Here is a 27673-nt window from a genome sequence, read left to right on the forward strand (position 1 = left end):
CGTTGATAGCAAAGTGTGTGTTCGAATTTGAATTTTTGGGTGATGGGCATGATGAAAAATCGCAAACTTGGAAAAATTATGGAAGTTTCAGACTGTGACACTATTTTTGAAATGTATTATTTGCAGTTCTAGAAGCTTCTACTCGAATGAGATTACGGATTTAAAATTAAAAAAAGAGCACGGTATCCAATAAGACCTGAACATCTTTACAGGGAAGTTTGGAATGCAGAGAATTCCGAATGTGAAATCTTCGAAAGTTCGGATTATTCCAATTTTGAAAAATTTTAAAAATTCGGAATTTTGGAATTTGGAATATTCAGGTTTTAAAAAGTTAGAAATATTCCGATTTTGATAACTTCGGAATATCGAAATTTTCGGAATTTTATTCAAGTAAGCCAAAGATTGTCTAGAAAAGAAATCAATTTCAGAAGTTGGCTCAATAAAATGCAGGGATGTTCGAAACGCAATTCTCAAATCCGAATTCTTTTTTTTCCAAATTGGAGTTTTTTGGACTACGGTACGTCGAAAGCTCCTTGCCTCGCAAAATTACTATTATATTAATATTTTTTGCGTTTTCAAAATCTGTTTGTCAATCTCTCACCAATTTTAAGCATTTTTTGTATTAAGAAAGTGAGATTCCGATATTCCGAAGTTCCAAAATTAAAAAATCAAAATATTCCGGAATTTCGTAGTTTTGAAAATCGGAATTTCCCGAAATTTAGAAATTTAGAAAATTGGAACACTGCGGAATCTGGAATAAAACTCGGAATTTTCGACATTCCGAAATTCAAAAAATCCGAAAAAGCCATTCCGAACATCTCTGCTGTGTTACTATCTGGGACCATCGCAACAACCCTGGATGACCTCGAGGAATGGATTCTGGTACCTCTAACCGACTCATTTGGGGAATAGAAAATCAGAATCGGAAAAAAAATAAGTCTAGACAACTTTTTTATGTCCTTCTTGTCTCTTCTTTACCTTCTTTCTTTTCCATCACCATTCTCATTCATCTTCCACCTCCTTCTGTTTGACTAGTGCTTCTTTTTTATTGTAAATGAAAACGGAAAGAAGCAGAAAAAAGAGATCGATGAACGTCTCGAAAGGACTGGATGGGGATGGGATGGTAGTGGTGACAAAAAAAGTGAATCGAATTGAAAAGAGCGATGAATGAGTGAGTGAGTGCACAGTGTACACATTCGAATATAATACAAAAGGGGGAATAAAGAGTGAGAAGAAGAGGTGTTTTGTTTGAATGGGAGAGAGAGACATACAGAAACATACTCTTTCTCTCTTTTTCTCTTTTGAATCTTTCTTTTTTTTTTTTGAATTCAAAAGTTTAGTGTTTCGATTTGAGATGAAAGAAAAGAGAAATGGAGAGAGATGAACTTTTCATAGGCCAACTAATTCCGTTCATAGCCTCATTATTCCTTTGTTTCTCATTCGACAATGGGAACCAAGTTCAAAGAAATTTTAATATTATTGGAATTGGTAAAACGAACGGGTCTTGGGAGAAATCGGAAACAAACGGAAAATGCTGTAAAACCTGTAAACAGGCACTTTCAATTTTAGCCGATTTATCTCGCTATCTGTAAAAGATATGAAAAAGTAGTCAACTGATAAATTGTTCATCATGATATTATACACATTTTATCAATTGACACATTTTTGATATCTTGCAAAGGAGCCAAGAAAAATTAGCTCAAACTTGGTAGTGTGGGGGCCCTTCTATTTCAGGGGCTCTTCAATTAGAGGGGCCCTTCTAATACATGTTTTATGGTATCAGTGAAAATACGTTAAGCTTCGAAAAACGATCAAAAAGTTTTCGTTAGATCAGGAAACTTTCAGATACGCCAAACAAGAATAGATGTTCTATTTTTAACTTCCTGTTTTCTTTTTCAGTGTGAGCCAAAATGGTACACATATCAAATTGGACATGATTTTGACACTTTTATTTGGTTCAGAGCAGAATTTTTTATACGAACAAATTAGTATTCGAAAAAGTTCTTAAACATTTAGACAGAATATGATAACTGTTAAACATCTTGAGCTCAAATATCTAAATTCTCGTAAAAGATATCACTAAGTGGAAAACTGTTGAAACACTGGTGAAATTGTAATAAATATTTTATCAGTGTACTTTTGGATATCATTCACAGAAATCGAGATAATTGAGCTCAATGTTGACCGTGTGGTAAGCCATCTATTAACTGCACTTCGAAAAATAATTTCGAATCGTTCCCGTATACTTTTGCAGAAAGTTGTCCTCTTTTGATGTTTCAGCCATCAAATACCATTAAATTGATTTCAAAGAAAATCCCATTTGGTTTAACCCGAAATTAGGCATTTTGTAAAGCCTGAAGAGTACTTTAAAAAATATTCAATTTCCCCCGATTTATAGTCTAAAGAGCATTCCACAATCATTTTCATGTAAACTGCCGACGTCATCACAGAGATCCATCCTAAATTGAAAAGAAGAAAAGAAGAAGAAAAACGGAGTCGGTCACGGTGTGAAGACCTTGGTTATATCGCCTAATTGCCACATTTATAGTCGGTTTTCTTGCCGGTCCTCTCTCCGTTTTATGCACTATTCGGGAATGGTAAAACGATTGGTGGAGTGGTGTCTGTTAATGGCTGTTTGGGGCCGCAGTAGGCGAGAATCTCGAGAAGATGTGAAAGAGAAAAAAATAGAGATGAGAAAATGGGGAATACAAACGGATAGTTGAATAAAGAACACACCTAGAAAGATTGGATTTGGTTTTTATAGAGCCAGAATGCTTCCGTGATTTCTATTCGAACTTGGGAAGATATTAAGTTGGGAGAGGCTACACCGAAAAAAGAGAATATGGAAAAAGGATAAGCTACCTAAACTCAAGACTTTTTAATCCCACTATATAGGAACCTGAGATTTGTTCTCTTACGTCAACAAAAAAAACAACTCTTGATTATATTTTTTCAAGTTTATTGAAATTAAAATCTTATATACAATCAAAGAAAAGTTCAACTCGTAACACACAAAAAGATATTTAGAGATCTACAATAAATAATTGAATTAATAAAAAGAAAAATGATTTAATCGACCTCTTCAACAGTTGGTCCCTGTGGATAGTTGTTTGAATTGAATCCAGAAAATCCAGGATTTCCACATCCAGAAGAAGGTTGTTGCTGTCCAGATTGATGCATTTTGGAGAGAATTGATTGACAGACACACTTCAATTCCTTATCCTTTGCCTCAATCTCATCCTTTTCAGCCAATTGATTTGAATCCAACCAACGGAGAGTCTCTTCAACAGCTTCTTTCGCACGATTCGAATCTTCAGATGGCAATTTTGATCCGTATTCATCAAGAGCTTGTTTGACTTGGAATGCATATGCCTCCAACTGATTACGAGCCAACACACGTTCTCGTTGTTCTCCATCTTCCTTTTCGAATTGTTTTGCCTCGTTAACCATTCGATCAATGTCTGATTGAGACAATCGTCCTTTCTCATTTCGAATTGTGATCCGATTCGTTTTTCCAGTCGATTTATCCTCAGCTGACACATTCAGAATTCCATTTGCATCGATATCAAAAGTGACTTCAATCTGAGGAACACCTCGTGGAGCTGGTGGAATTCCACTCAATTCGAATGTTCCAAGACGATGGTTATCCCGAGTCATGGCTCGTTCTCCTTCGTATACTTGAATTGAGACTCCTGGTTGATTATCGGCGTATGTAGTGAATGTTTTTGATGCCTTTGTTGGAATTCTGGTGTTTCGATCAATGAGATTGGTCATCACACCACCAGCTGTCTCGATTCCAAGACTCAGTGGAGCAACGTCAACCAGCAATACATCTTTGATTGTTTGATCCTTGACTCCAGAAAGTACAGCTGCTTGAACTGCAGCTCCGAATGCAACAGCTTCATCTGGATTGATTGAGCAATTCAGTTCCTTTCCGTTGAAAAAGTCCTGGAGCATCTTCTGAATCTTTGGAACACGAGTAGATCCTCCAACCAAAACGACTTCATCAATGTTGGATTTGTCGAGCTTTGCATCTCGAAGAGCCTTCTCAACTGGTTCAAGAGTTTTTCGGAAAAGATCAGCACAGAGTTCCTCGAATCGAGCACGAGTGATCTTTGAGCACAAATCGATTCCTTCGAATAGAGAATCCACTTCAACAGTGGCTTCCGATGAGCTAGAAAGTGTTCTCTTGGCACGTTCACAGGCGGTTCGGAGACGTCGGATGGCACGTGGATTCGGTGAGATATCCTTCCCGGTCTTTCGTTTGAATTCATTCATAAAGTGTTGAAGCATTCTTTGATCGAAATCCTCTCCTCCAAGATGAGTATCTCCAGCTGTGGACTTGACTTCGAATATTGATCCTTCAGCAATTGAAAGGATTGAAACATCAAAAGTACCTCCTCCAAGATCAAAGATCAGTACATTCTTCTCTTCACTGATTCCTTTATCCAATCCATAAGCAAGAGCAGCTGCAGTCGGTTCATTGATGATTCGGATGGCATTGAGTCCAGCAATGGTAGCTGCATCTTTGGTTGCTTGTCTCTGACTGTCGTTGAAGTATGCAGGTACAGTAATCACTGCATCCTTGACTGCATGTCCCAGGTATGTCTCTGCAGTTTCCTTCATTTTCTGAAGTACCATTGCTGAGATTTCTTCTGGATTGAACTGTCTCTTTTTTCCTTTCATTTCCACTTCGATCACTGGTTTTCCTTGTTTTCCTTTTACGCCAAATGGCCAATGTTTGCAGTCTGATTGAACTGTTTCTTCATCAAAACGTCGTCCAATCAATCGTTTGCATCGAATACTGTATTCTCTGGATTACGAGCTGCTTGATCTTTTGCCGCATCTCCAACCAATCGTTCTGTATCAGTGAATGCAACATATGAAGGCGTTGTTTTGTTTCCTTCTGAGTTGGCAAGAATTTCAACCTGAAAATAAAATAGAATTATTTCCGATTCTTCTTTAAAAAGTTACAAATTAACATACCTTTCCATTCTGGTAGACTCCAACACATGAATATGTCGTACCGAGGTCGATTCCAATAGCTTTGCACGAAGACATTGTTTGTAGTTTGTAGTGAGAGCAGTAGAATTAGATTCTTCTGAGGGTGACATTCCCCTGATTCTGCCCAGCTTATATACTTTTTCATGAACATCTTCTGGAACCTTCTGGAACATTCTAGAAGCCAAAAGGCGGGTTCCTTCGCTGTACTCTCTTCTTCTCCCATTGTCTTTCTTCTCCCCAGTTGTATTTGTTCGAGAAGATTCTCGAACATTCGAAAAGAAGGAGAAGGAAAAGAAAAAAAGAGTGTGTCAAAGTAAGAGACGCAGACAGAAAAGGCAGAAGGGTGCCTCTTTGTTTGAAGAGACGTTAGAGAAAACGAGAGGAAAAGAGTTCAAGAATGTTCCAGATGGTTCCAGAAGATGTTCATGAAAAAGTATATAAGCTGGGCAGAATCAGGGGAATGTCACCCTCAGAAGAATCTAATTCTACTGCTCTCACTACAAACACAAACAATGTCTTCGTGCAAAGCTATTGGAATCGACCTCGGTACGACATATTCATGTGTTGGAGTCTACCAGAATGGAAAGGTATGTTAATTTGTAACTTTTTAAAGAAGAATCGGAAATAATTCTATTTTATTTTCAGGTTGAAATCCTTGCCAACTCCGAAGGAAACAAAACAACGCCTTCATATGTTGCATTCACTGATACAGAACGATTGGTTGGAGATGCGGCAAAAGATCAAGCAGCTCGTAATCCAGAGAATACAGTATTCGATGCAAAACGATTGATTGGACGACGTTTTGATGAAGAAACAGTTCAATCAGACTGCAAACATTGGCCATTTGGCGTAAAAGGAAAACAAGGAAAACCAGTGATCGAAGTGGAAATGAAAGGAGAAAAGAGACAGTTCAATCCAGAAGAAATCTCAGCAATGGTACTTCAGAAAATGAAGGAAACTGCAGAGACATACCTGGGACATGCAGTCAAGGATGCAGTGATTACTGTACCTGCATACTTCAACGACAGTCAGAGACAAGCAACCAAAGATGCAGCTACCATTGCTGGACTCAATGCCATCCGAATCATCAATGAACCGACTGCAGCTGCTCTTGCTTATGGATTGGATAAAGGAATCAGTGAAGAGAAGAATGTACTGATCTTTGATCTTGGAGGAGGTACTTTTGATGTTTCAATCCTTTCAATTGCTGAAGGATCAATCTTCGAAGTCAAGTCCACAGCTGGAGATACTCATCTTGGAGGAGAGGATTTCGATCAAAGAATGCTCCAACACTTTATGAATGAATTCAAAAGAAAGACCGGAAAGGATATCTCGCCAAATCCACGTGCCATCCGACGTCTCCGAACCGCCTGTGAACGTGCCAAGAGAACACTTTCTAGTTCATCGGAAGCCACTGTTGAAGTGGATTCTCTTTTCGAAGGAATCGATTTGTGCTCAAAGATCACTCGTGCTCGATTCGAGGAACTCTGTGCTGATCTATTCCGAAAAACTCTTGAACCAGTTGCGAAGGCTCTTCGAGACGCAAAACTCGACAAATCCAAGATTGATGAGGTCGTTTTGGTTGAGGATCTACTCGTGTTCCAAAGATTCAGAAGATGCTCAAGGACTTTTTCAACGGAAAAGAACTGAATTGCTCAATCAATCCAGATGAAGCTGTTGCATTCGGAGCTGCAGTTCAAGCAGCTGTACTTTCTGGAGTCAAGGATCACACAATCAAAGATGTATTGCTGGTTGATGTTGCTCCACTGAGTCTTGGAATCGAGACAGCTGGTGGTGTGATGACCAATCTCATTGATCGAAACACCAGAATTCCAACAAAGGCATCGAAAACATTCACTACATATGATGATAATCAACCAGGAGTCTCAATTCAAGTATACGAAGGAGAACGTGCGATGACTCGGGATAACCATCGTCTTGGAACATTCGAATTGAGTGGAATTCCACCAGCTCCACGAGGTGTTCCTCAGATTGAAGTCACTTTTGATATCGATGCAAATGGAATTCTGAATGTGTCGGCTGAGGATAAATCGACTGGAAAAACGAATCGGATCACAATTCGAAATGAGAAAGGACGATTGTCTCAATCAGACATTGATCGAATGGTTAACGAGGCAAAACAATTCGAAAAGGAAGATGGAGAACAACGAGAACGTGTGATGGCTCGTAATCAGTTGGAGGCATATGCATTCCAAGTCAAACAAGCTCTTGATGAATACGGATCAAAATTGCCATCTGAAGATTCGAATCGTGCGAAAGAAGCTGTTGAAGAGACTCTCCGTTGGTTGGATTCAAATCAATTGGCTGAAAAGGATGAGATTGAGGCAAAGGATAAGGAATTGAATAGTGTCTGTCAATCAATTCTCTCCAAAATGCATCAATCTGGACAACAACAACCTTCTGGATGTGGAAATCCTGGATCTTCTGGATTCAATTCAAACAACTATCCACAGGGACCAACTGTTGAAGAGGTCGATTAAATTATTATCTTCTCTTTTATCCAATTTGTTATATATTTTATTGTAGATCTCTAATTGTATACCTTTACGAGTTTTCTTTATCCTATTGTAAGTAATGTCTTTGTTTTTCAATAAATCGAATAATTTATAAGACTGTGTTTTATTTTGGTTTCCAAGGCATAAAAAACTATAAATCAAAAAATTGTGTCAGAAACAAATAACTTTCTTCTAGACTTTTCTAGAATATTCTAGAACTTTAAAACTTGAAAAAAATGATGATAAGATATTAGTTGAATATCTAATAATGTTTGGAAGTTATCCTATTCCAGTATCCAATGAAAAGTTCCGAAACCATCTTTTGATAATTTAAACAAACGTTGTTCTCAGTGAATCAGACTTTCTAACTCTCTGCGCCTCTTCTTCTCTGACATTCTCTCTTTTCCTCCGTTTCGGCCGACGTTTCATAATGAATGGTTGGAAGTTTTGAGCTGGACTCTTATGAAATCTCAACTGAAATGGGAGGTATAAAATGAAAAAGGTTTCACATGGAGAAATTAACCTCTTCTTCTATTTTATTGAGAGAATATGGATTTCGAGGCAGTTTTCAAGTTTGTTTCTCATTCTGAACGTGTCAAATGTGTGGATATTCATCCGGACCATCCATGGGTTCTGACTTCTCTTCATTCTGGAGTCATTCAAATATGGAACTATGAAACTAAAACATTAGTCAAAGTATTGAGGTAAGAATAGTTTCTACAGTATACCTTCAAATTCTCGAATTTCAGATTTATGAAAAATCAGTGAGATCTTCCAAATTCATTCCAAGAAAAAATTGGATTTGTACTGCTTCCGACGACGGACTAATCCGAATTTTCGATGTTCAATCATTTGCTCTTCTCCACGTATTTGAAGCTCATTCTGATTTCATTCGATCTATTACCATTCATCCAACTCTTCCATATATCATATCAGCTTCAGATGATAAAACTATCAAAGTTTGGGATTGGGAAAAAGAATTTCGTTTGGAGCAACAATTCGATGGACACCTGCATTATATCATGCAAATTGCATTGAATCCAAATGACTCCAGTATTCTTGTCAGTGCTTCTTTGGATAAAACTCTCAAAATTTGGAATCTTAGAGAAGAAAAGGAAATCGCAACATTGAATGGACATCAGAAAGGAGTGAATTGTGTTGCATTCATCGGAGATTCCACAATTATTTCTGGTTCTGATGATAACTCAATTCGCTTCTGGAACTATCAAGTATGCTAGAATTTTTGTTTTACTTCTGACAGTGTTTATTTTTCAGACGAAGCAGTGTATCGATTGTTTGGAAGGAGCTCATCAAAACAATGTTACTTTCCTGGCAACCGTTAAAGAATGGATCATTAGTGGGTCAGAAGACAACTTTGTCAAAATTTGGAATACAAAATCTCATCGGTTCGTTTTCAATTTTTTAAAAATTAAGTTACCGTAAAACCTCTAATAGAACGACACCCGGACCGTCCACTTTGAGCCTATATATCTCATTTTCTGCAAAAGATATCAAAAAGTGGCTAACTAGTAAAATGTTGCTGATATCCTGATAAAGATTTTACTAGTTAACCACTTTTTGATATCTTTCAAAAGAAGTGAGATATATAGGCTCAAAGTGGACGTTCCGGGTGTCGTTCTATTAGAGGTTTTACGGTAAATATTTTCCAGTTTGGGAAAAGAGTTGAACTTCGAAATGGGAAGAGTTTGGAGCATGTGTATCAATGATTCGGATGTCTTTTCTGTGGGTTTCGATTCAGGAGCTGTGGTTTCAAAGATTTGAATTTTCTTCGAAACAAATGTTCTGATCCCATAACTGTTGTATGAACGTATAAACAATTTCATTTGATTTCTGAACAAAAAGACAATAGAAAGTGTTGGGATAAACCGAGCAAAAGAGAAAAAGATAAATCCCGTACAAAAAATATATCTGTCACTGTTTTCATCTAAAAACCTGCTCGATTTGATGTGGCCAACAGAAGGCCACAATTAGGGCAATTGTGATCAATATCTTTTGATGCATCGCAACATAAACAGAAGAGAATAGGCCAGCAGAATAAAAATGTACCGAAGAAACAAATGAGCCACCAGCACACTCCAATGTGAGAGTTAACGGATGTCATTATTGTACTCTGGAAACTTTTGGTTACTGTATTGAAGCAAAACGTTCAGAAGAGCTATTATTCTGGCACCAACGATCGAAGCTGTGGAAGAGAAACTCTGGTGGCCGTGGCCGAAGGTCTCATAGCGATAACTACCGTAACCAAAAATATGCTATTTTTGCCGAGATTATATTTCTCGTCGTTTATTTCTTACGTATTGATCGTCGATAGTTTTCTTTTCCCCAAAAAAGTCGGAAAATAGAATGTTTGATATGTAGTGAAAAACTGACTTTAAAAAACGTTCGAAAATCGAGATAATAATCCGGAAAATAAACATATTTTTAGGTTACGGTAGTTATCGTTGTGGGACCTCCGGCAACGGTCACCGCCGTTTCTCTTCCACAGCTTCGATTTTTAACCAGAATAATAGCTGAAAAAAGGAGCTTAGCCAAAACTCCAAACACATACTACATTACTATTCGGAAGTGGGAATTTCAGAGCTTTTTATTAACCAACCTGACATTTTGGACAGAATTCCAAGAAGGGAGTTTTAATTGGTGTTTCCTGAATAACTTTCATAGCTATCCACATTTAAATACCTTCAAGAAACCTACTTTTACAACATGTCTAACCACTTTTACTGGCTGAATAACATGTGGAATAGGAAAATCATCGGGATAAGACATTTATCGATTTTCGAGGATGAGAATTTCTCAGTTAAGAAGAGTTTTAAAAATGACTGACAAGCGGTCTCTTTTTTTCTTTCGTTAGAGTTGGTTGGTAAAGTAATATCCATGTAAATATTTACTCTATAAAAAATGAGGTTCGCCCTCTTCTTCTTCCGAAATATAATGTATCTGCAATAGACTTCGATTCTCTGGTCATGTGTGGTGTATTGATGTGTCATACGGCAGCACCGGATTACGAAAAGATCTCAATTTTTGATGGCAAATATTGTTTTCGGACATCGCTTGCTGTGAAAACCAAAATTTGAAAAAGCGTGAATGTTTTCCAAGAGAGCGCGTTTGCATCATCATCAATAATCGCGATTGTCGCTCTATTTCCAACGCCAAAATGTGTCGTCCCTTCCGTTTTATTGATCTATCATCTCATCTATAAATTTTTTCGATACATCAATTGTTTTCAACTGTTTTAATAGGGTATCCGATTTTTCGAGGCGATTTTCGATCCAGTTTCTTTCAGTTGACGTTCGCTTAAGGGTTATGCATGCTATTTTTATTTTCTTTTTCGAAATTTGAACACATAAGTGAACTGGAGTTCAATCTTAACTGAAATTTTTTAAAAGTCATTTGAAAAGTTGAAGTTTTTCCTGCCAAAGCTGAAATTCGTTGTCGGATTTTCCGGATTCCTTGTTTTTTTCTCGTACCTTTTTAATTAACTAAAGAATCTCTATTGAATTATCATTTCAGCCTCATAACATAAAATGGCTCAAGAACTGTTCTTCGAAGTTCGTCGGCAGAAATTGCACATGTACCTCGACGCAGAGGAAGGCCAGACGGTGATGGATCTAAAAAGAATGGTCGCCGGAATCACTAGCGTTAGTTTCCCGTTTGAATAGGGTTTAGAAATACAAAATTTTGTTTTCAGGATCCAGTTCAGAACATGGAGTTGTGGAAGCTCGACGAGGACGGAAAAAAGAGCCAGGTTTTGCACGACACAGCTACTTTGGTCGATTGTGGATACTCATCGACGAATGCTAAAGTAAGAGAATGCGTTTTAAAATCTCAATTACTAAATTCCACTAAATTACAGGCTCAATCACCAGCCGCCCTAGGATTGCGACTCGTCGGAGCCGAAGAGCATCTTGAAATCCACGATGTCTCCACTCCACCACCGATTCCAGATACGATGCGCGCAGAACCAGCTCCACAAGATTAGATCTCACCTTTCCCACACTCTAAATGCTCCCTAAAATATTTGCTTCTTCTCATCATTTCTCTTCTCTTGGTCCGTTTCAATTCTCAACATTTTGAACATGTGTCTCCCTTCCGACTAACCCCACTGATAAATATATATTTTTTTGAATGTCCACCTTCAATGCATAAATATTGCACCAACTCTTTTTATTTGGTTTCATGCAAGTGGTTTCATCCTTTTGATTATACGTATTGAAATTCTAAAATTAAATTCTGAAATTCGTAAGATATTGAATTGATTCAGATTTCGTAAAATGTCCAAGAGGAAGCTGAATTCATCGAAATCCGAATCTTCGGCAAAAGTTTCGAAGAATGTTGATAATTTCACTGAATTTTGGGATCAAAATGTTGATTCTCTGGGAAGTGCACATTTAGCTGACATGAAAGCTCGAACAAAAAGTGCACAGAAAGTTGAGCTTCCTGGAATCGGTGCCACATCTATATACAAAGGAACTCAAGATTTCGAAGTTCAGACTGGTTCACTGGATATGTCAACTCTTGGGTGGAATGAGGGAATCGTCGAGAATATGACAACGATGCTAGAAGAAACTGAGGTAGAGGAGAAAGAAGAGATGCAAGTGGAAGATGAAAGACAAACAATTCTCAAATTAACAGCTGAATATAGAGATTTATTGACTATTTCTAAAGATCAAGCAGGATATCGGGTAGGTTTTATTTTTATATTGTTAGATTTAATTGGTTTGTTTCAGTCTATTTACTGTGCTCACATCATCCAACATCTCATTCGAAATAAGAATCTGATCATTGGAAACAAACGAAAATTGGAAGTTGCATCGGTGAAAGAGGGTGGAGCGGACGAAGAAACGATCGAATCGTGCAGAGATTCTGGTTTTGTCAGACCTGTTGTGCTCATTCTGTGTCCATTTAAAAAAGACGCCTATGATATCATTAACCGATTGAGGAAAATCATTCATGGAGATGGTAAGGTTCTCATTCTATTCATCTCGAAAAGATTGTAAAATTTTAGATGGAAAGGGAGAAGTTTGGAATAAGAATCGATTCGAAGAAGAGTACAGTGGGCCAACAGAGCTGCCAACTACCAGGGCTGATTTTCCAGAAGATCACAAAGTATTAAAAGAAGATGTTGTTTATAATATTCGACTTTCTTTTTTCAGGAACTTCTTCTTGGAAACAACGATGATGCGTTTCGAATTGGTATCGCGCTTTCTAAAAAAGTTTTGAAACTCTATGAGAAGTTCGAAAAAGCGGATATCCTCGTTTGCTCGCCACTAGGACTTCGAATGATTCTGAATGGAGATGATGGAAATGAATCTCATCTGATTAGTAGTATCAACTTGACTATTGTTGATAGGGTAAGCAAGGATATTCAGGGATTCTGACCAATTTTTCTGTTTTAGACAGACATCATGATTCAACAGAATTGGGAAAACGTGCAACTGATTTTCTCTCATCTCCACTCCCAACCCTCAAAAATCGATGTGGACATTTCGAGAGTGCGGAAGTTGTATCTCGGTTCGTTCCAAACTAATTCACAGTTTCTAAAATCTAAATTTCTTCAGATGGTCATTCGAAACACTTCTCCCAACTGTTGATGTTCTCTCGATATTCCCATGAATTGTTCACTTCTCTAATTCTCCAAAACTCTCAAAACCACCGTGGTCTTGTGGTTGCCAAACCTAAACAAGCAGGAACCTTGAACGATGTTAGCTACTCTCCTCATTTGATCATGAATTATCTAATCGTGATCGTGAAATATTTTCAGATTGAAATCCCACTTTGCCAGGAGCTCCACAAGTTCGAGGTGAAGGATCCAAATGAAACATCAGATCTGAGATTCAAGTATTTTGTGGATAAGGTATTTCTTTATTTTTCATGTTCCAACTGAAAATATTTTTGATTTTCAGATCATGCCAACTATGATTCCACGAACAGTGATTGTGATCCCATCATATTTCGATTTCGTCCGGGTCCGGAATCATCTGAAGAAGGCGGAAGAGAGTTTTGTGATGTGCCATGAATACGCGAGTCGATCGAAATTGGACAGAGCCAGAGAGATGTTCTATCACGAGAGGAAGAGCTATTTGGTGGCTACTGAACGTTGGTATTTCTTTAATAGAAGACAGCTAACGGTGGGTTCATCTTTCAAATATTTTGAGTTTGAGTTTTATATTTCCAGGGAGTTCATCGTTTAATCTTCTATCAACTTCCTTCCCATCCCCTCTTCTATTCTGAATTCATCAATATGTCAGATGCGGATACTTCGCAACGTTTTCTGGCAGTTCTACTCCTATGCAAGTATGACCGAATTCGACTGGAAAACACTTTTGGTACTGAAATGGCGGCGGCTGTTATGGCCAATAAACAGACAGTGCAGGCTATTGTGAGCCATTAGTCATTCGAAAAATCATGTTTTTTCGTTACTGTTATCATGTTTTTTCGTTCTTTAATGTTGAGTTGTTTGAGTTTGTTTTTTTTTCAATTTAATTTTCACCTGTTATTGTTACACGGTGTAACTTACACCTATTACATGAAAATTTGTTTATTTATATTTCCGCCATTTGTGAGCTCTCTATGTTAACATTAGGATTGAACTTTTGGCTTTGTTAAAAATCATTCAAAAGTTTCTAGATCTGACTATAGAACTGCTGTCCAACAGTTGTTTATTTTCCGCGCGGAACACAGAACTACAGCCGTCAGAAAGCGAATCGAAAGATGAAGAAATAACATGGTTTCGGCGGAGAAATGTCACTTCCGCCCAATGACTTTCCGTTCTTTATCGATTTTCTCGCATCTTTGTTGGCAGAAAAGAGTCATTTTTTATTATTAGTTCCTTTTTGATGACCTGGACTCTCATGTTTTATTCATGAGATGCCTTTTTTTTCAACAGTTCGAAGCCAACTCCCACTGTAATCAAAAATTCATCATCCTCTCCTTTTTGTCAGTTCAAACAGTTTCTGCAAACACTCTTCATTTAAATTATCAAAATTAAAATCATCCCTTTTTCTAGATGAGATTTCTTATCCATTTTCTAATAGCTGTCTCTTTGCCATCCATCACTTATGGATATATGGGAGCAGTTATGGGAAAGCTGACGACTTGTGACGATGCGAAAACGAATTTGAACAAGGATTGGGATGCGAAGGATTTCAGTGCATTCACATGTTCTTCTTCTATTCATTACGCTGTTCAGAAGGTACGGTAGGCAGAAGTAGAGAATTTGTTCTGGTGCACAAAAAATCGGAGCTGTGGAAGTGAAAATCTGGTGGCCGTAGCCGAAGGTCCCACAGCAACAACTACCGTAGCCTAAAAATGTTTTTATTCTCCGTATTTTTTCTCTCGTTTTTCAATGCTTTTCGCCGAGTTTTCTGTTTTCCGCCGGAAAACCAAAAAATTCAGATAGTGAAAAACTAGACTGAAAACGCGCGAAAATCGAAAAAATAAAAAGGTTACGGGTAGTTGCCGTAGATCTCAGACCACGACCACCGATGTTTCTCTTCCACAGCTCTGATTTTTTTTTTGCACCAGAACAACATCATATTCCCAAATTTTTATAAATCCTAGATAAGGAATGCTTATAAATTCTAGATGAGGAATACTAAATTCCTACTCGAAATGTGTGTTGCACACAAATGGAAAACTAGAAATACCCTGACAAATAGTTTCTCGAAAATTCTAAATTTATATTGGGTTCCGGATTTGAAATATCTTTATGTGAACAACAGCGACTTTGTTTTCTAGGACATTGACCCAGTTTTCTTCGATATGGTTCAACAGAACAGCTCGTATGATCCAAGAAAAGACCAAGTGATGCACAAATGTATGGATGAAAGTATCGAATATGAAGATCGCATTCCTGTCAGGTACATATAACTTCTGAAATTTCTCCGAAACTTGGAATCTTTTAGAGGAGATCATCGTCCAAATTGGGCTCGTTTCGGAGAGTATTTGTATGTGCCAGTTCAAAGATGGCTTCATAATTTAGAACATGGATCAATTGTTCTTTTGTATCATCCATGTGTCGATCTGGATGAGCTCAACAAATTGAGACAATTAGTGACGTCTTGCATCTATCGTCACGTCATCACACCGTATATCAAGTTGACAGCTGAAAGAGTTAGTTTTTGAAAAAGTATGTCAGAATAACCGAATTATTTCCAGCCATTGGCTTTGGTTGGATGGGGATCTCGATTGGAAATGAATTCGGTGGATGAGAAAAAAGTGGTTGATTATATGAAGAAGTATGGAAATCGAGCACCGGAAGAGATTACTCGTGATGGAAAATATGATGAATATTTGATTCAAGAAGCCAAATTTGTCAGTGGAGAAGAGGATTCGAAGATTTGTCCAAATCATTGATTTTGAGCCATTTTGAGATTTTTAAATGTGAACACCGGTTTTTTATTTATTGTGATGAATTCCAAATTTTCGAAAATTGTGTTGAATGTTTTGTTTTTTTTTGTTTCTCCAAAATTACAGGCTCAGTCAGACTGAAAGTCCTTGTTCTCTTTTAATCCGAGAAATAGCTCGAAATTTTGAGTTGTTTTTCGATCCAATATCTACAGTAACCCGATTTCTTTGGACTTGATTTTTTTTTCTAAAATTCAATTTTCTTCTAGTCTGTATCGTCGAAAAACCAAGAAGACTGTTTTTTTCTCAAAATGGACAGAATCCAATTTGGTTTAAGTTTACACTTCAAGAACTTTTCCGCCCTCTTCTTCTAATAACAAAAACCTCTTTTTTGTTGAAAAGATTGAGATGATGATTCCCAGAGAAAACGAGAAGGAGGAAGAAAACAACTGATGATATGGGAAATGGTTCAAACTAGGAAGTATCTTGTCTCCCACCACCCGTACTATAATCGTGTCCTTTTTCGATAAGGAAGGAAATTGAATCGAACTGTTCTACATTAATTACGATGAGAAGTTTTGGCAAGAAAAAGGCGGATGCTGGGAAGATGTGACCTTCAGTTGAGAAAAAGACAGAACTCAATCACATTTTCCTCGTTTCTCATTTTGGTTGTAAACATTCTGAGATGCAGTATAAAATGGTCTTCTGGAGACTGAAATGGCATCCTTTACTCAAAAAGGTTCCGAAATAGTAATGGACGATATTACTAGAAGAAACGCTTATCGTTTTGTCGCCTACTCGGCTGTCACTTTCTCTGTTGTTGCTGTGTTTTCGGTAGGAACATCCATAGATATCTAAAATTAAATCCTCTAAAATTTCCAGCTATGCATCACTCTGCCATTGGTCTACAACTACGTTCATGGAATCAAGACCCAAATCAACCATCAGATTTCGTTCTGCAAACATTCCGCTCGTGATATCTTCTCCGAGGTTAGCCACATTCGTTCCAATCCAAACAACGCCACTCTCCGCGAGAAGCGGCAAACTGGAGAATGCTCTGGATGTTGCCTTCCAGGAGCTGCTGGACCAGCTGGAACACCAGGAAAGCCAGGAAGACCAGGACGTCCAGGAACTGCTGGACTTCCAGGAAACCCAGGAAGACCACCAGCACAGCCATGTGATCCAATCACTCCACCACCATGTCGTCCATGCCCACCTGGAGCACCAGGAGCTCCAGGAGCCCCAGGACCACAAGGAGATGCCGGAGCTCCAGGAGCACCAGGGTTCGGAAGCGGAGTTGGAGCACCAGGACCAGCTGGACCAAAGGGAGCCCCAGGAGCCCCAGGAAGACCAGGACAAGCTGGATTCCCAGGACAACCAGGAGCTGATGCTCAATCCGAATCTAGCCAAGGAGCTCCAGGACCAGCTGGACCCCAAGGACCTCCAGGACCATCGGGAGCACCAGGACATCCAGGAGGATCAGGATTCCCAGGAGCACCAGGACCAAAGGGACTATCTGGAGCCCCAGGACAGCCAGGAGCTAATGGAAACCCAGGAGCTCCAGGACAACCAGGACAATCTGGAGGATCCGGCGAACGTGGAATTTGTCCAAATTATTGCGCCATTGATGGTGGAGTCTTCTTCGATGATGGAGCCTTCCGCAGGCGTTAAATTCTTTTTCTCTAATTATATTTTTAGATTCGAGGATTCTTTCTCTCTGAATAAAGAATAGCTTCAAATTTCGATTGGTTTATATCCCAAAAAAGATCAGAAAATACACGAAATCAACTATTTAAAAAGTTCTCATGGGAGAGCTTGATACTCCAGCTACTGCCATGAGGGCCGCGACCTAGGCCGAAGATAGCCTCCATAGTCTAACCATGATGCCTCATTAATAAAAAGTACTTCTGTCAAAGTTAAAATTTATGCATATTATTCCTTCTCGGTTAACAAATTGATGTCTAACAGATTTTCGTTCAAAAACGATGCCTTTATTCACAGTGAACGTTTATTTCTGACAAACTCTCTTTGGCGGAAGAGACTGAATACCTTATAAACCGACATTTACTTTCATGTTTCTGTTCAGTACTGTCATGTGTTTTTATCAAATTGCAAAATGAAATTCTTTATTGCGATCAAAAGTATATCTACTTTCTTCTGGTTCCATCTTCGAAGAAGACTCCTCCGTCGATAGCACAGTATTTTGGACAGATTCCACGGTTTCCAGCTCCCCCGGCTTGTCCTGGTTGTCCTGGAGCTCCTGGGTTTCCGTCGGATCCTGGCTGTCCTGGTGCTCCAGATGGCCCCTTTGGTCCTGGAGCTCCTGGGAATCCTGGTCCTCCTGGGTGTCCTGGTGCTCCAGATGGTCCTGGTGGCCCTTGTGGTCCAGCTGGTCCTGGTTGTCCTGGGGTGTTCTGAGATTGGGCATCAGCTCCTGGACGTCCTGGGGCTCCGGCTTGTCCTGGGTTTCCTGGCTGTCCGCGTGGTCCCTTTGGTCCAGCTGGTCCCGGTGCTCCAACGCCACCTCCATATCCTGGTTGTCCTGGAGCTCCGGCATCTCCTTGTGGTCCTGGAGATCCTGGTGCTCCTGGTGGTCCTTGTGGGCAAGGACGGCATGGTGGTGGAGTGATTGGGTTGCATGGCTGTGCTGGTGGTCTTCCTGGGTTTCCTGGGAGTCCAGCGGCTCCTGGACGTCCTGGTCTTCCTGGCTTTCCTGGGGTTCCAGCTGGTCCAGCGGCTCCTGGAAGGCAGCATCCAGAGCAGGATCCACCACTGCTGGGGGCAGATGCAAATGAGTCAACAGCTCCAGAGTTGAAATCGTATCCAGCTTGACGGGCGGAACGGGTGTTGTTATTCTTTGGATTCGAACGGATGTGGTTGACTTCGGAGTAGATATCACGGGCGGAATGTTTGCAGAATGAGATCTGATGATCAATCTGGGTCTTGATGGTGTTGACGTAGTTGTAAACCATTGGGATGGTGACGCAGAGCTGAAATTGAAAAACGAAGAGTTTTCAAAATTAAAAGAAACAGACCGAAAACACAGCTACCACTGAAAAAGTGACGGCTGCATAAGCCACATATCGATAGACGTTTCTGCGAGTGATATCTTCCATTTTGTTTCTTCGAAACGAAAGAATGATTTGAACGTCGTCAGGGACAACCTTTTTATACTCTTCTCTGATGTTCTCTCTTCATTTCTCAAAGTTTCAAAGTTCACCTCAATCCATCTTTTTCTCGGTTTCTCTCATCGTTTAACCGTTGTCAAGGAACTGAATGTAGAAGGAAGTAACTTGTTTTTCTTATCTTTTTTCTCTTTTAACTTTTTTCTGATTGTTTCATGTTAATAGAGGTGACACAACACAGAGAATCGAGGACAGAAAACCGAAAAACACATGATTCCTTTGAAGGTGATGTAATGGAACGGTTTGCAGGAATTGGTAACCTTGAATTATTGAGAGCGAAAATTGTTTTGATACAATTCACTGCTAATTAGGGAATAGAAAATTTTCAGTTTTATGAAGGTTATATCAGAAGTTCTTCATACCAACCAGAGATGTCAGGAATTGAAATTTTTAAGCCCGGAAGTCGGAAGTCGGATCCTCCAGATTGCTCTGGTTGTCCTGGAGCTCCTGGGTTTCCATTCGCTCCTGGATGTCCTGGTGCTCCGTATGGTTGTGGTGGTCTTTGTGGTTCAGCAGGTCCTGGAGCTCCTGGGCCAGATTCAGATTGAAAATCAGATCGTGATTGTCCTAGGAATACAGCTTTTCCTGGTCTTTCTGGAGTTCCTGGGGCTGCTCTTGATCCAGCTGGTCTTGGTGCTCCTAGAGCTGCGGCATCTCCTTGTGGTCCTGGGGGCTTTGTGATCTCTTGGTGCTCCAGCTGGGCATGGACGGCATGTCGGGATGGAGTGAAGGTCCATCTGGAACATAGGATTTAGGCTTTAATCATATCGACCATCCGTTTCTGGTCATTCACTAGCTTTTGGGCCCTATTGGACTGTACGAGTCTTCATTTTTTTCTTATCATAATCGCCAGGTCATCCACTTTTCGATTCCATTGTCTTTCAAAATCTCATGTTTTCGAACCATTTCCTTCTCTAACCAACTTCGCACTCAAATACCAAAATCACCTTGTCTGATCCTCCCCAAACCAGTTTTGAAAACCAATTTATCAGCTGGATCTATTTCCACAATCAAACATCTGTCTTGTTTCTCACCTCTTGACCACCGCCCTTTTAAAAAGAAGAGATAGAGAACTGATAAAGTTGAGAGTTGAAACAGTTCTTTATTCAGAGAGAAATAATCCTCGAATCTAAAAAAAATAATTAGAGAAAAGGAATTTAACGTTTGCGGAAGGTTCCATCATCGAAGAAGGCTCCTCCATCAATGACGCAATACTTTGGACAAATTCCACGTTCTCCGGATCCTCCAGATTGTTCTGGTTGTCCTGGAGCTCCTGGGTTTCCATTGGCTCCTGGCTGTCCTGGGGCCCCAGATAGTCCCTTTGGTCCTGGTGCTTCTGGGAATCCTGGTCCTCCTGGATGTCCTGGTGCTCCCGATGGTCCTGGAGGTCCTTGGGGTCCAGCTGGTCCTGGAGCTCCTTGGCTAGATTCGGATTGAGCATCAGCTCCTGGTTGTCCTGGGAATCCAGCTTGTCCTGGTCTTCCTGGGGCTCCTGGGGCACTGACATCAGACAAACTCTCTTTAGCGGAAGAGACTGAATACCTTATAAACCGACATTTACTTTCATGTTTCTGTTCAGTACTGTCATGTGTTCTTATCAAATTGCAAAATGAAATTCTTTATTGCGATCAAAAGTATATCTACTTTCTTCTGGTTCCATCTTCGAAGAAGACTCCTCCGTCGATAGCACAGTATTTTGGACAGATTCCACGGTTTCCAGCTCCCCCGGCTTGTCCTGGTTGTCCTGGAGCTCCTGGGTTTCCGTCGGATCCTGGCTGTCCTGGTGCTCCAGATGGCCCCTTTGGTCCTGGAGCTCCTGGGAATCCTGGTCCTCCTGGGTGTCCTGGTGCTCCAGATGATCCTGGTGGCCCTTGTGGTCCAGCTGGTCCTGGTTGTCCTGGGGTGTTCTGAGATTGGGCATCAGCTCCTGGACGTCCTGGGGCTCCGGCTTGTCCTGGGTTTCCTGGCTGTCCGCGTGGTCCCTTTGGTCCAGCTGGTCCCGGTGCTCCAACGCCACCTCCATATCCTGGTTGTCCTGGAGCTCCGGCATCTCCTTGTGGTCCTGGAGATCCTGGAGCTCCTGGTGCTCCAGGTGGGCATGGACGACATGGTGGTGGAGTGATTGGATCACATGGCTGTGCTGGTGGTCTTCCTGGGTTTCCTGGAAGTCCAGCAGCTCCTGGACGTCCTGGTCTTCCTGGCTTTCCTGGTGTTCCAGCTGGTCCAGCAGCTCCTGGAAGGCAACATCCAGAGCATTCTCCAGTTTGCCGCTTCTCGCGGAGAGTGGCGTTGTTTGGATTGGAACGAATGTGGCTAACCTCGGAGAAGATATCACGAGCGGAATGTTTGCAGAACGAAATCTGATGGTTGATTTGGGTCTTGATTCCATGAACGTAGTTGTAGACCAATGGCAGAGTGATGCATAGCTGGAAATTTTAGAGGATTTAATTTTAGATATCTATGGATGTTCCTACCGAAAACACAGCAACAACAGAGATAAGGAAGTCTAACTAGGAAGGTCATTCAATGCCTTCTTCATAGTGTAAATCAAAAAGAACGGTACTAGGATAGTAGTTTCCGTATTTTACTTCCTCTTTTTTCTTCCGTTTTGAGGAGAATTGCGGTAGGTAGAAGGCACAGAAAAACGTAATTAAACTACGAGAAACCAAAAGAAAAACTTTATTTTTTACAACAAGAAAAGAGTGGACCTTGAATTCGAATTTGATCAGCATTCATCTGAAAATTAAATCTAATTAGAATGTATTTTCCCTGAAAAACAACAAACCATCATCTTCACCATCGTCATTATCAATATCAAATTGCCTTCCATTTCCACCTCCACGTTTCTTTCCATCAGAATTGATCACAATGATATTGGGTTGTCCATTTCCATTCTGACCATTCATTCCGTTCTGTGGAACACCTCCTAAAATTTATTTTTCTGAAAAGGGAGGCAGAGGAGATAATAATTCATGTCTTCAGTGACTTAAATTGATAAACGTCCGGGTGTCAACTTTATCAACAGGAAAACTACCGACTTGTTTCTAGCCCAGTGCAGATTTACTGGACCGTCACCCCACCAGTAATCTCTGATATTTTGAGGCTCCTCAAATTTCGAGAATCAAAATTTCCAGAGAAAAAATTTCAGGAAAAGTGGGCGGAGTCACTGGGAAGCCAAAACTGCAAGTTGCGCACGGTTTCGGCAAAACCGTGATTGCAGTTTTGGCTCGACCCCTGACTCCGCCCACTTTTCCAAGGAAATTTTTTCTCCGGAATTCTAGGGGCCCCGATACTTAGCACACGAGTTCTATATACCGTAAAACCTGATTTAAAAGGGCCCTTCTATTACAGGGACCCTTCAGTTAGAGATTCCCTTCTATATTTCGGCATTTTCCACTAAATTTTTTCAACGAAAAATTCGGCGAATTTCTGCTAAAAATTCATGAAAATCTATTATTTAGTTTTATCTAAAAGGTCTTTGAACAAAAAAGTTGTGTATATTTTTCACTGAAAACGTATGGAACTTTTTAATTTCATACAGCACATTTTGAAAGGCCCTTCTAATACAGGTCTTACGGTTAAACTTTTTCAGTATGCTTACCTGGAGGATAATAGAAACCACCTGGTGGTGGATAAGGATAATGGTAGCCAGGAGGATATGGATATCCAGGTGGATAGTAGCCATTTGGTGGTGGATAGGGAGGATATTGGCCATTGAAACCATTTCCGTTGTTGTGGCCGTTGTTACTATTTCCATTACCATTGTTAACATTGTTACCGTTTCCGTTACCATTGTTACCATTTCCGCTGCCATTCCCACTACCATTATTGCCATTTCCGTTGTTTCCGTTTCCATTGTTCCCTCCACCATTTCCAGTCCCGGAATTTCCATTTCCATTATTCCCTTTTCCAGTATTACTGTTCGAACCAGATCCATTCCCATTATTTCCAGAATTACTGTTTCCATTACTGGAGCTTCCAGAATTGGAGTTGTTATTGTTGGAACTATTTGAGTTGGATCCACTATTTGATCCTGGATTTGTTACAATTATATCATCTCCTTGAAGATTTCCAGTTGGATCTTCTGCGATTGGTGGCTTCGTGGTTGATGGAGTTGTTGTTGGAACTGGAGTGGTTGTTGGGACAGGCGTTGTCGTGGCATTTGGATCTGGTGTGGTTGGGACTCCTGGGTTTACACAGTGCCTGCAAATTTGGTTTATGACCTAGGTTTTTTAGGGGCGGTTATTGTCAATTCAAAAAAGATCGCGCAGATGAATTTGTGAACAACAACGGGGTTTACTGAAGACTAGGCTTTTTATTTTTACTCGCGAACATTGTCATGCTAATGGTGTACAAACAGGGACGGAGCTTAAAATGTGCAACAAAAAAAGAAAGAGAAAGAGTTCTGAAGTATTCAAATATTCTAAACTGAAACCTAAGAAATAATAAATTCCAAAACATTTCCAAAGCATGTTCTTCAGGCTACAGTAACCTGAATAGTTTCACTCACATCGTAATAGCATTAAGCGACCAGTCTCCATAAACAAGCAAGTTTCCAATTTCCCAATTAGTAGGGTTCCGATACCTATAGTTTTTGATCTCAATTCCCCCCATAAAAACTTTGTAAGAATCTAGGGTTCTCCTGAAAAAAAAGGAAATTCAAAATGCAAAATCTGAATATTATCTCATACAAAATGGAAATTGTGTATGGATTGTCAGACATATATGGTTGCGTTCCAAATTCCTCTGGTCCCCATCTTCCCTGAAATTGTTCAATAAATCTTTGAAGTGACTACTGTAAGGCTTCAATTTTGGACGGTTAAAAATCGGTGACTGCCGACCGAGCTGCGGTCGGTCGGCCGGCTAAACTTCCCGCCCGCATGGAAGCCTTAAGGCGCCTGTATACTCACATTCCAACTATTATAGATGATCGAGTTTCTTCTGTACTGAACTCTCACATGAATCGAAACTGGACTTCTTTCATAAACACTGTCAAATCCACGGTACAAGTGGACATAAGACCTGGGGAAGATAGGAAATGTTGCTTCTGTGGGTTGCACTTACATATTTGCATTATGGTTGACTTTTCCGGTTACTGTAATTTTGTCTCCGATTTCCATCGGCCTTGAGAATCGAATCATTTTAAAGTGAAGGTTTTCTCCCTTCTGAAAAATTTATTGTTTTAGAGTTTCAGCCAAAGAGTTATAGTACCAATGTGTTGCAGTTCAACCATGACATATCCTGTCTTGCTGAAGTGGCAGGTATCCGTGCTAGAATTGAAGTAAAAAGAAGGAGAAGCAACATTTTAAAAGGAAATGGTTGCACACAGAAAGGGGGCGAAGAATCGAACAGAGTTTTATATCGTTTCGGGTTTTCATCGAACTATTTTTTGTTACCTTAAAGAGAGTTATGACCGGAAAAGCGATAAAATATGGTGGTTGCATACAAAACTTTAGATTTTGAAGATGTTTCAAATGTTCAGAAGTTTCCTCCTATGTGGTTATTATAAGGGTTCAAACTACAGAAATTGAACGAACTCTGAAAACTTTGGTGACAAATGTAACTCCAAATTCTTCGAAAAATCGGAAAAGGTTGAAAAAATTCGGGAATTCCCTTTTAGTAGATGATAATGAGAATATTCGCTTGGGAATTCGCTTAATTCTGAAAAGGATTACTGTAGGTGGAAAAATGTTCCGAAATGAAAAGGGTTAATGTAGTTGAAAAAACATTTGAAAATGAAAAAGGTTACTGTCGGTTGAAAACTACTCGAAAGTGAAATGGATTACTGTAGTTTCAAAACTATTCGAAAATGAAAAGGATCACTGTAGGTTGAAAAATATTCAAAAATGAAAAGGGTTACTGTAGGTGGAAAAAGTTTCCAAAATGAAAAGGGTTACTGTAGTTGAAAAATTGAAAGTGAAAAAGGGTTACTGTAGGTTGAAAAATATTCGAAAATGAAAAGGATTACTGTAGGGAAAATATTCCACCCAACGATGAAATCGCTCAGATTTGTGTGTGATAAAAAGTGGAACATGCACCTAGAAGAATTGTCTAGTAGAAGTTTTTTCACCAGTTCCAAAAGCAAAGACGTGAAAATCGAAATTTTATTTATTTTTGTATCAAAACATGGACATCCTGAATCGTCGACGTCTTCAAAAAGAATGGAAGCGTTTCGATGAGGAAGTTGAAGTGGAATACAAGAAAACTTCAGAGTAAGCTAGATTCATCTGAGTCATGTATACTGACTATGAGTTTTCTATTCCAGAGAGACCAATCTCATTAAAATTGATGTAGAGCCGAACGACGTGGAAATCACACTCACCAGGCGTGGATTTTGGGAGGTAGAACAAGAAGAACATGATCTGAAATTGAAAAAAACAGAGAAATTTCAGCATGATGTTGTGAATTTGTCTTCTTTTGATGTGGTCTGTCGTGTTAGAGCAACAAATTCAAAACTGTTTTCGGTGAATAGAAATGCATTTCATTTGAAACCAAAAGAGGTTTTCTTGTTGAAAGTGAGTTCTAATAAAGATTTTAAAGATATTCTTCACATAATTCTTGAGGTGTCTCGTGCTCCTCATGAGATTCGATCTCATCATTTGAAAATCGATGTCACAAAGTACACACAATCGTTCAATCCAGCGAGTTTCCTCGACTACTTCGTTGGCCCATACGCCTACAAAACGTTTATTATTCGATATCATGGAGCCCCGAGATATTGGTCAGATGCATTGGAAATGAATGATTGGATGACAGGATTGCCGTTAGATCCAAACTGGAAAGCAGGAGTGAAGAAGACGTCCAAAGAGAAGAAATCATCGTTGGAGACTTCTGAAGCTAGCAGTGCGAATGAAAATCTGGAAGAAGAAACGGAAGAAGTGAATACTTCCCATCAGGTAGTCAGTGTATCGCTACAGACAAAAAGGTTTTTTTTTCAGGCCAAAATGAATGACGCCAATATGTTGATAATGTCGAATCAAGTACCAGATGAAGTCAAAAAAGAAGAAGGGCAAGAATTTGATTCGACCGATTCCAGCGATTTCGATGAGACACTGGAAAACGAGCTTGCGAATTTGAATATGTCATAGGAACGAGAACACATAAATTTTTTTATTTGGGAGAACATTTTATGAATAAAAATTTTTGTTAATTTTCGTACATCAGGTTTTTCGTCTAATGTTCTACATTAAACCGAGAAAGCCAGCTCTTATTAGATAAATGTTTACTAGATTCCCCGAGTAACGAATTTCAGCAGAATAAAAAACAAAATTCCTTTTGAAAGGTGAGGGGACATTAAAAGAATAACTTGTCGAACTTTTTTTTTTAATTTTTCCCTTTGAAGGAGGTGAGCCAGAAAAAAAAGTTGATGGACAGTTTGGGGAACGAAATCGCGACGACCTTATTCAGGCCATCAGTCTGTCGCCGGCTTCGCGCCCGCGTAGCTGAGCCGGTAGCGGCGTTGTACCTGATCTGTCCCTCACGAGTTCAACTCCATATGGGAGTTATCTAGGCAAAACATCTAGGAAACTTTTTTTTAATGTCTGGTATCCTTTCAAAGCCTAAAAAATTGATGATTGTCTTGTGACCCATTTAGCTCATAATAGTAATTTTTATTTCGAATTCCTGAACAAAAAAAATTAAAGGGGTCCCCTTATGAGGGGATAAATATGATAAGATTTGAAAAATGAAAGCGGAAAATATTAATATACAACACATTTTATTGAGGATGCATCAAGTAAAAATTCAAAAAAATTTCGCTTAAATCGACGTGAAATAATCTTGCCTCATGACCTAGATGACATGGCTTTTCTGCACGCATCAGATTTGCCAACTGGTGATGACAATTCGGTATATCAACAAAAAGTACGATTCAGTCAAACTTGAAATTGAAACTTGAATTGGAAACTTGAAATTTCGAAAAAGGATTTATTTTAGAAGTTTTGAAATAAAAAAGATTTTGTGAAAATCCAAAAAGGGGGAATTTTAAAAAACTATAAAAAATGAGATTTTTGAACAAAATTGGAGGTTTTTGAAAATTTGAAAAAAAGTATGATTTTTGTAAATTGACAAAAATGAGACGTTTGGAAGTTAGAAGAAAATCAGGGATTTTCTTGAAAATTGGGGAAAATCTAAAAATAGAAGTTTTCGAACATTTGAAAAAGTTTTGATTTTGGAAATTCAAACGAAAAAATTTTCCGAAAATTCTAAAAATGGAAACTTTGAAAAGTTCGAAGAGAAATCAGAAATTAGACAAAAAAAAAGGATTTTTGTAAATTAGAAGAACTTAGGATTTTTTTATTCGACGAATTCGAAAAATGGGAAAAAGTGGGAATTTGAAAATTTGAATAAAATGGGAACCATCCGTCACAGTTTTTCTTTCATTAATCTTATTTTTGAACTGACATAATAACCGAAAACGTGGAAGTTGCAGGAAAAACCATTTTATATTGAATGGATCAAACACAATATTAAAGTGTACTTAATGAGATTAAGTTTCAGGTTGTGAAACATGGATTCGAATTCTTCCATAAACAACAGCTTCTAACCATCTTTGGAGCATGTAACAACAGTGAAAATGTAAGTTGTTTTTTTTTTCCTTTT

At 39.3% G+C, this 27673-nt stretch overlaps 12 protein-coding genes across 12 annotated transcripts in view; 8 read left to right on the top strand and 4 right to left on the bottom strand.

Annotated features, from left to right (window-relative positions):
• Positions 1 to 31, top strand: part of CBG13232 — a gene marked incomplete at both ends in the record, with an annotated part of 805 nt that extends 774 nt beyond the window's left edge. The window contains one exon of the mRNA XM_002641329.2: positions 1 to 31. This exon is cut by the window's left edge and continues 641 nt beyond it. Coding sequence (XP_002641375.2) covers positions 1 to 31 — 31 coding nt within the window.
• Positions 32 to 3069: 3038 nt separating this feature from the next.
• Positions 3070 to 5061, bottom strand: CBG13233 (the record flags this gene model as incomplete). The annotated part of the gene is made up of 3 exons (XM_002641330.1): positions 3070 to 4629; positions 4806 to 4928; positions 4987 to 5061. 3 exons carry the CDS (start codon positions 5059 to 5061, stop codon positions 3070 to 3072), a joined length of 1758 nt encoding a protein of 585 aa, XP_002641376.1.
• A 455-nt stretch (positions 5062 to 5516) lies between these two features.
• On the top strand, positions 5517 to 7505 carry CBG13234 (the record flags this gene model as incomplete). Its single annotated transcript, XM_002641331.1, has 3 exons — positions 5517 to 5591; positions 5650 to 6576; positions 6618 to 7505. The coding sequence occupies 3 exons, from the start codon at positions 5517 to 5519 to the stop codon at positions 7503 to 7505; spliced, it is 1890 nt and encodes a 629-aa protein (XP_002641377.1).
• A 564-nt stretch (positions 7506 to 8069) lies between these two features.
• On the top strand, positions 8070 to 9302 carry CBG13235 (the record flags this gene model as incomplete). The annotated part of the gene is made up of 4 exons (XM_002641332.1): positions 8070 to 8216; positions 8270 to 8749; positions 8796 to 8926; positions 9191 to 9302. 4 exons carry the CDS (start codon positions 8070 to 8072, stop codon positions 9300 to 9302), a joined length of 870 nt encoding a protein of 289 aa, XP_002641378.1.
• A 1763-nt stretch (positions 9303 to 11065) lies between these two features.
• On the top strand, positions 11066 to 11520 carry Cbr-elb-1 (the record flags this gene model as incomplete). Its single annotated transcript, XM_002641333.1, has 3 exons — positions 11066 to 11179; positions 11230 to 11343; positions 11395 to 11520. The coding sequence occupies 3 exons, from the start codon at positions 11066 to 11068 to the stop codon at positions 11518 to 11520; spliced, it is 354 nt and encodes a 117-aa protein (XP_002641379.1).
• Positions 11521 to 11812: 292 nt separating this feature from the next.
• On the top strand, positions 11813 to 13932 carry CBG13237 (the record flags this gene model as incomplete). The annotated part of the gene is made up of 9 exons (XM_002641334.2): positions 11813 to 12223; positions 12269 to 12500; positions 12547 to 12647; positions 12695 to 12892; positions 12938 to 13052; positions 13100 to 13242; positions 13303 to 13395; positions 13445 to 13669; positions 13717 to 13932. The coding sequence occupies 9 exons, from the start codon at positions 11813 to 11815 to the stop codon at positions 13930 to 13932; spliced, it is 1734 nt and encodes a 577-aa protein (XP_002641380.2).
• A 615-nt stretch (positions 13933 to 14547) lies between these two features.
• CBG13238 lies at positions 14548 to 15896 on the top strand (the record flags this gene model as incomplete). The annotated part of the gene is made up of 4 exons (XM_002641335.2): positions 14548 to 14733; positions 15279 to 15400; positions 15446 to 15653; positions 15699 to 15896. The coding sequence occupies 4 exons, from the start codon at positions 14548 to 14550 to the stop codon at positions 15894 to 15896; spliced, it is 714 nt and encodes a 237-aa protein (XP_002641381.2).
• A 744-nt stretch (positions 15897 to 16640) lies between these two features.
• On the top strand, positions 16641 to 17558 carry Cbr-col-96 (the record flags this gene model as incomplete). Its single annotated transcript, XM_002641336.1, has 2 exons — positions 16641 to 16721; positions 16770 to 17558. The coding sequence occupies 2 exons, from the start codon at positions 16641 to 16643 to the stop codon at positions 17556 to 17558; spliced, it is 870 nt and encodes a 289-aa protein (XP_002641382.1).
• A 476-nt stretch (positions 17559 to 18034) lies between these two features.
• On the bottom strand, positions 18035 to 19003 carry Cbr-col-95 (the record flags this gene model as incomplete). Its single annotated transcript, XM_002641337.1, has 2 exons — positions 18035 to 18877; positions 18923 to 19003. 2 exons carry the CDS (start codon positions 19001 to 19003, stop codon positions 18035 to 18037), a joined length of 924 nt encoding a protein of 307 aa, XP_002641383.1.
• Positions 19004 to 19412: 409 nt separating this feature from the next.
• CBG13241 lies at positions 19413 to 19978 on the bottom strand (the record flags this gene model as incomplete). The annotated part of the gene is made up of 2 exons (XM_002641338.1): positions 19413 to 19809; positions 19935 to 19978. The coding sequence occupies 2 exons, from the start codon at positions 19976 to 19978 to the stop codon at positions 19413 to 19415; spliced, it is 441 nt and encodes a 146-aa protein (XP_002641384.1).
• Positions 19979 to 20229: 251 nt separating this feature from the next.
• Cbr-pqn-84 lies at positions 20230 to 24376 on the bottom strand (the record flags this gene model as incomplete). Its single annotated transcript, XM_045243852.1, has 10 exons — positions 20230 to 20614; positions 20717 to 21498; positions 21547 to 21578; positions 21858 to 21998; positions 22674 to 23275; positions 23583 to 23714; positions 23764 to 23834; positions 23983 to 24094; positions 24137 to 24237; positions 24284 to 24376. The coding sequence occupies 10 exons, from the start codon at positions 24374 to 24376 to the stop codon at positions 20230 to 20232; spliced, it is 2451 nt and encodes an 816-aa protein (XP_045095100.1).
• An 822-nt stretch (positions 24377 to 25198) lies between these two features.
• On the top strand, positions 25199 to 26160 carry CBG13244 (the record flags this gene model as incomplete). Its single annotated transcript, XM_045243853.1, has 4 exons — positions 25199 to 25284; positions 25338 to 25587; positions 25636 to 25968; positions 26011 to 26160. 4 exons carry the CDS (start codon positions 25199 to 25201, stop codon positions 26158 to 26160), a joined length of 819 nt encoding a protein of 272 aa, XP_045095101.1.
• Between the last annotated feature and the right edge of the window lie 1513 nt (positions 26161 to 27673).

The sequence above is a fragment of the Caenorhabditis briggsae genome (assembly GCF_000004555.2).
Source record: "Caenorhabditis briggsae complete genome, chrIII, whole genome shotgun sequence".
Classification (NCBI taxonomy): Eukaryota; Metazoa; Nematoda; class Chromadorea; order Rhabditida; family Rhabditidae; genus Caenorhabditis; species Caenorhabditis briggsae.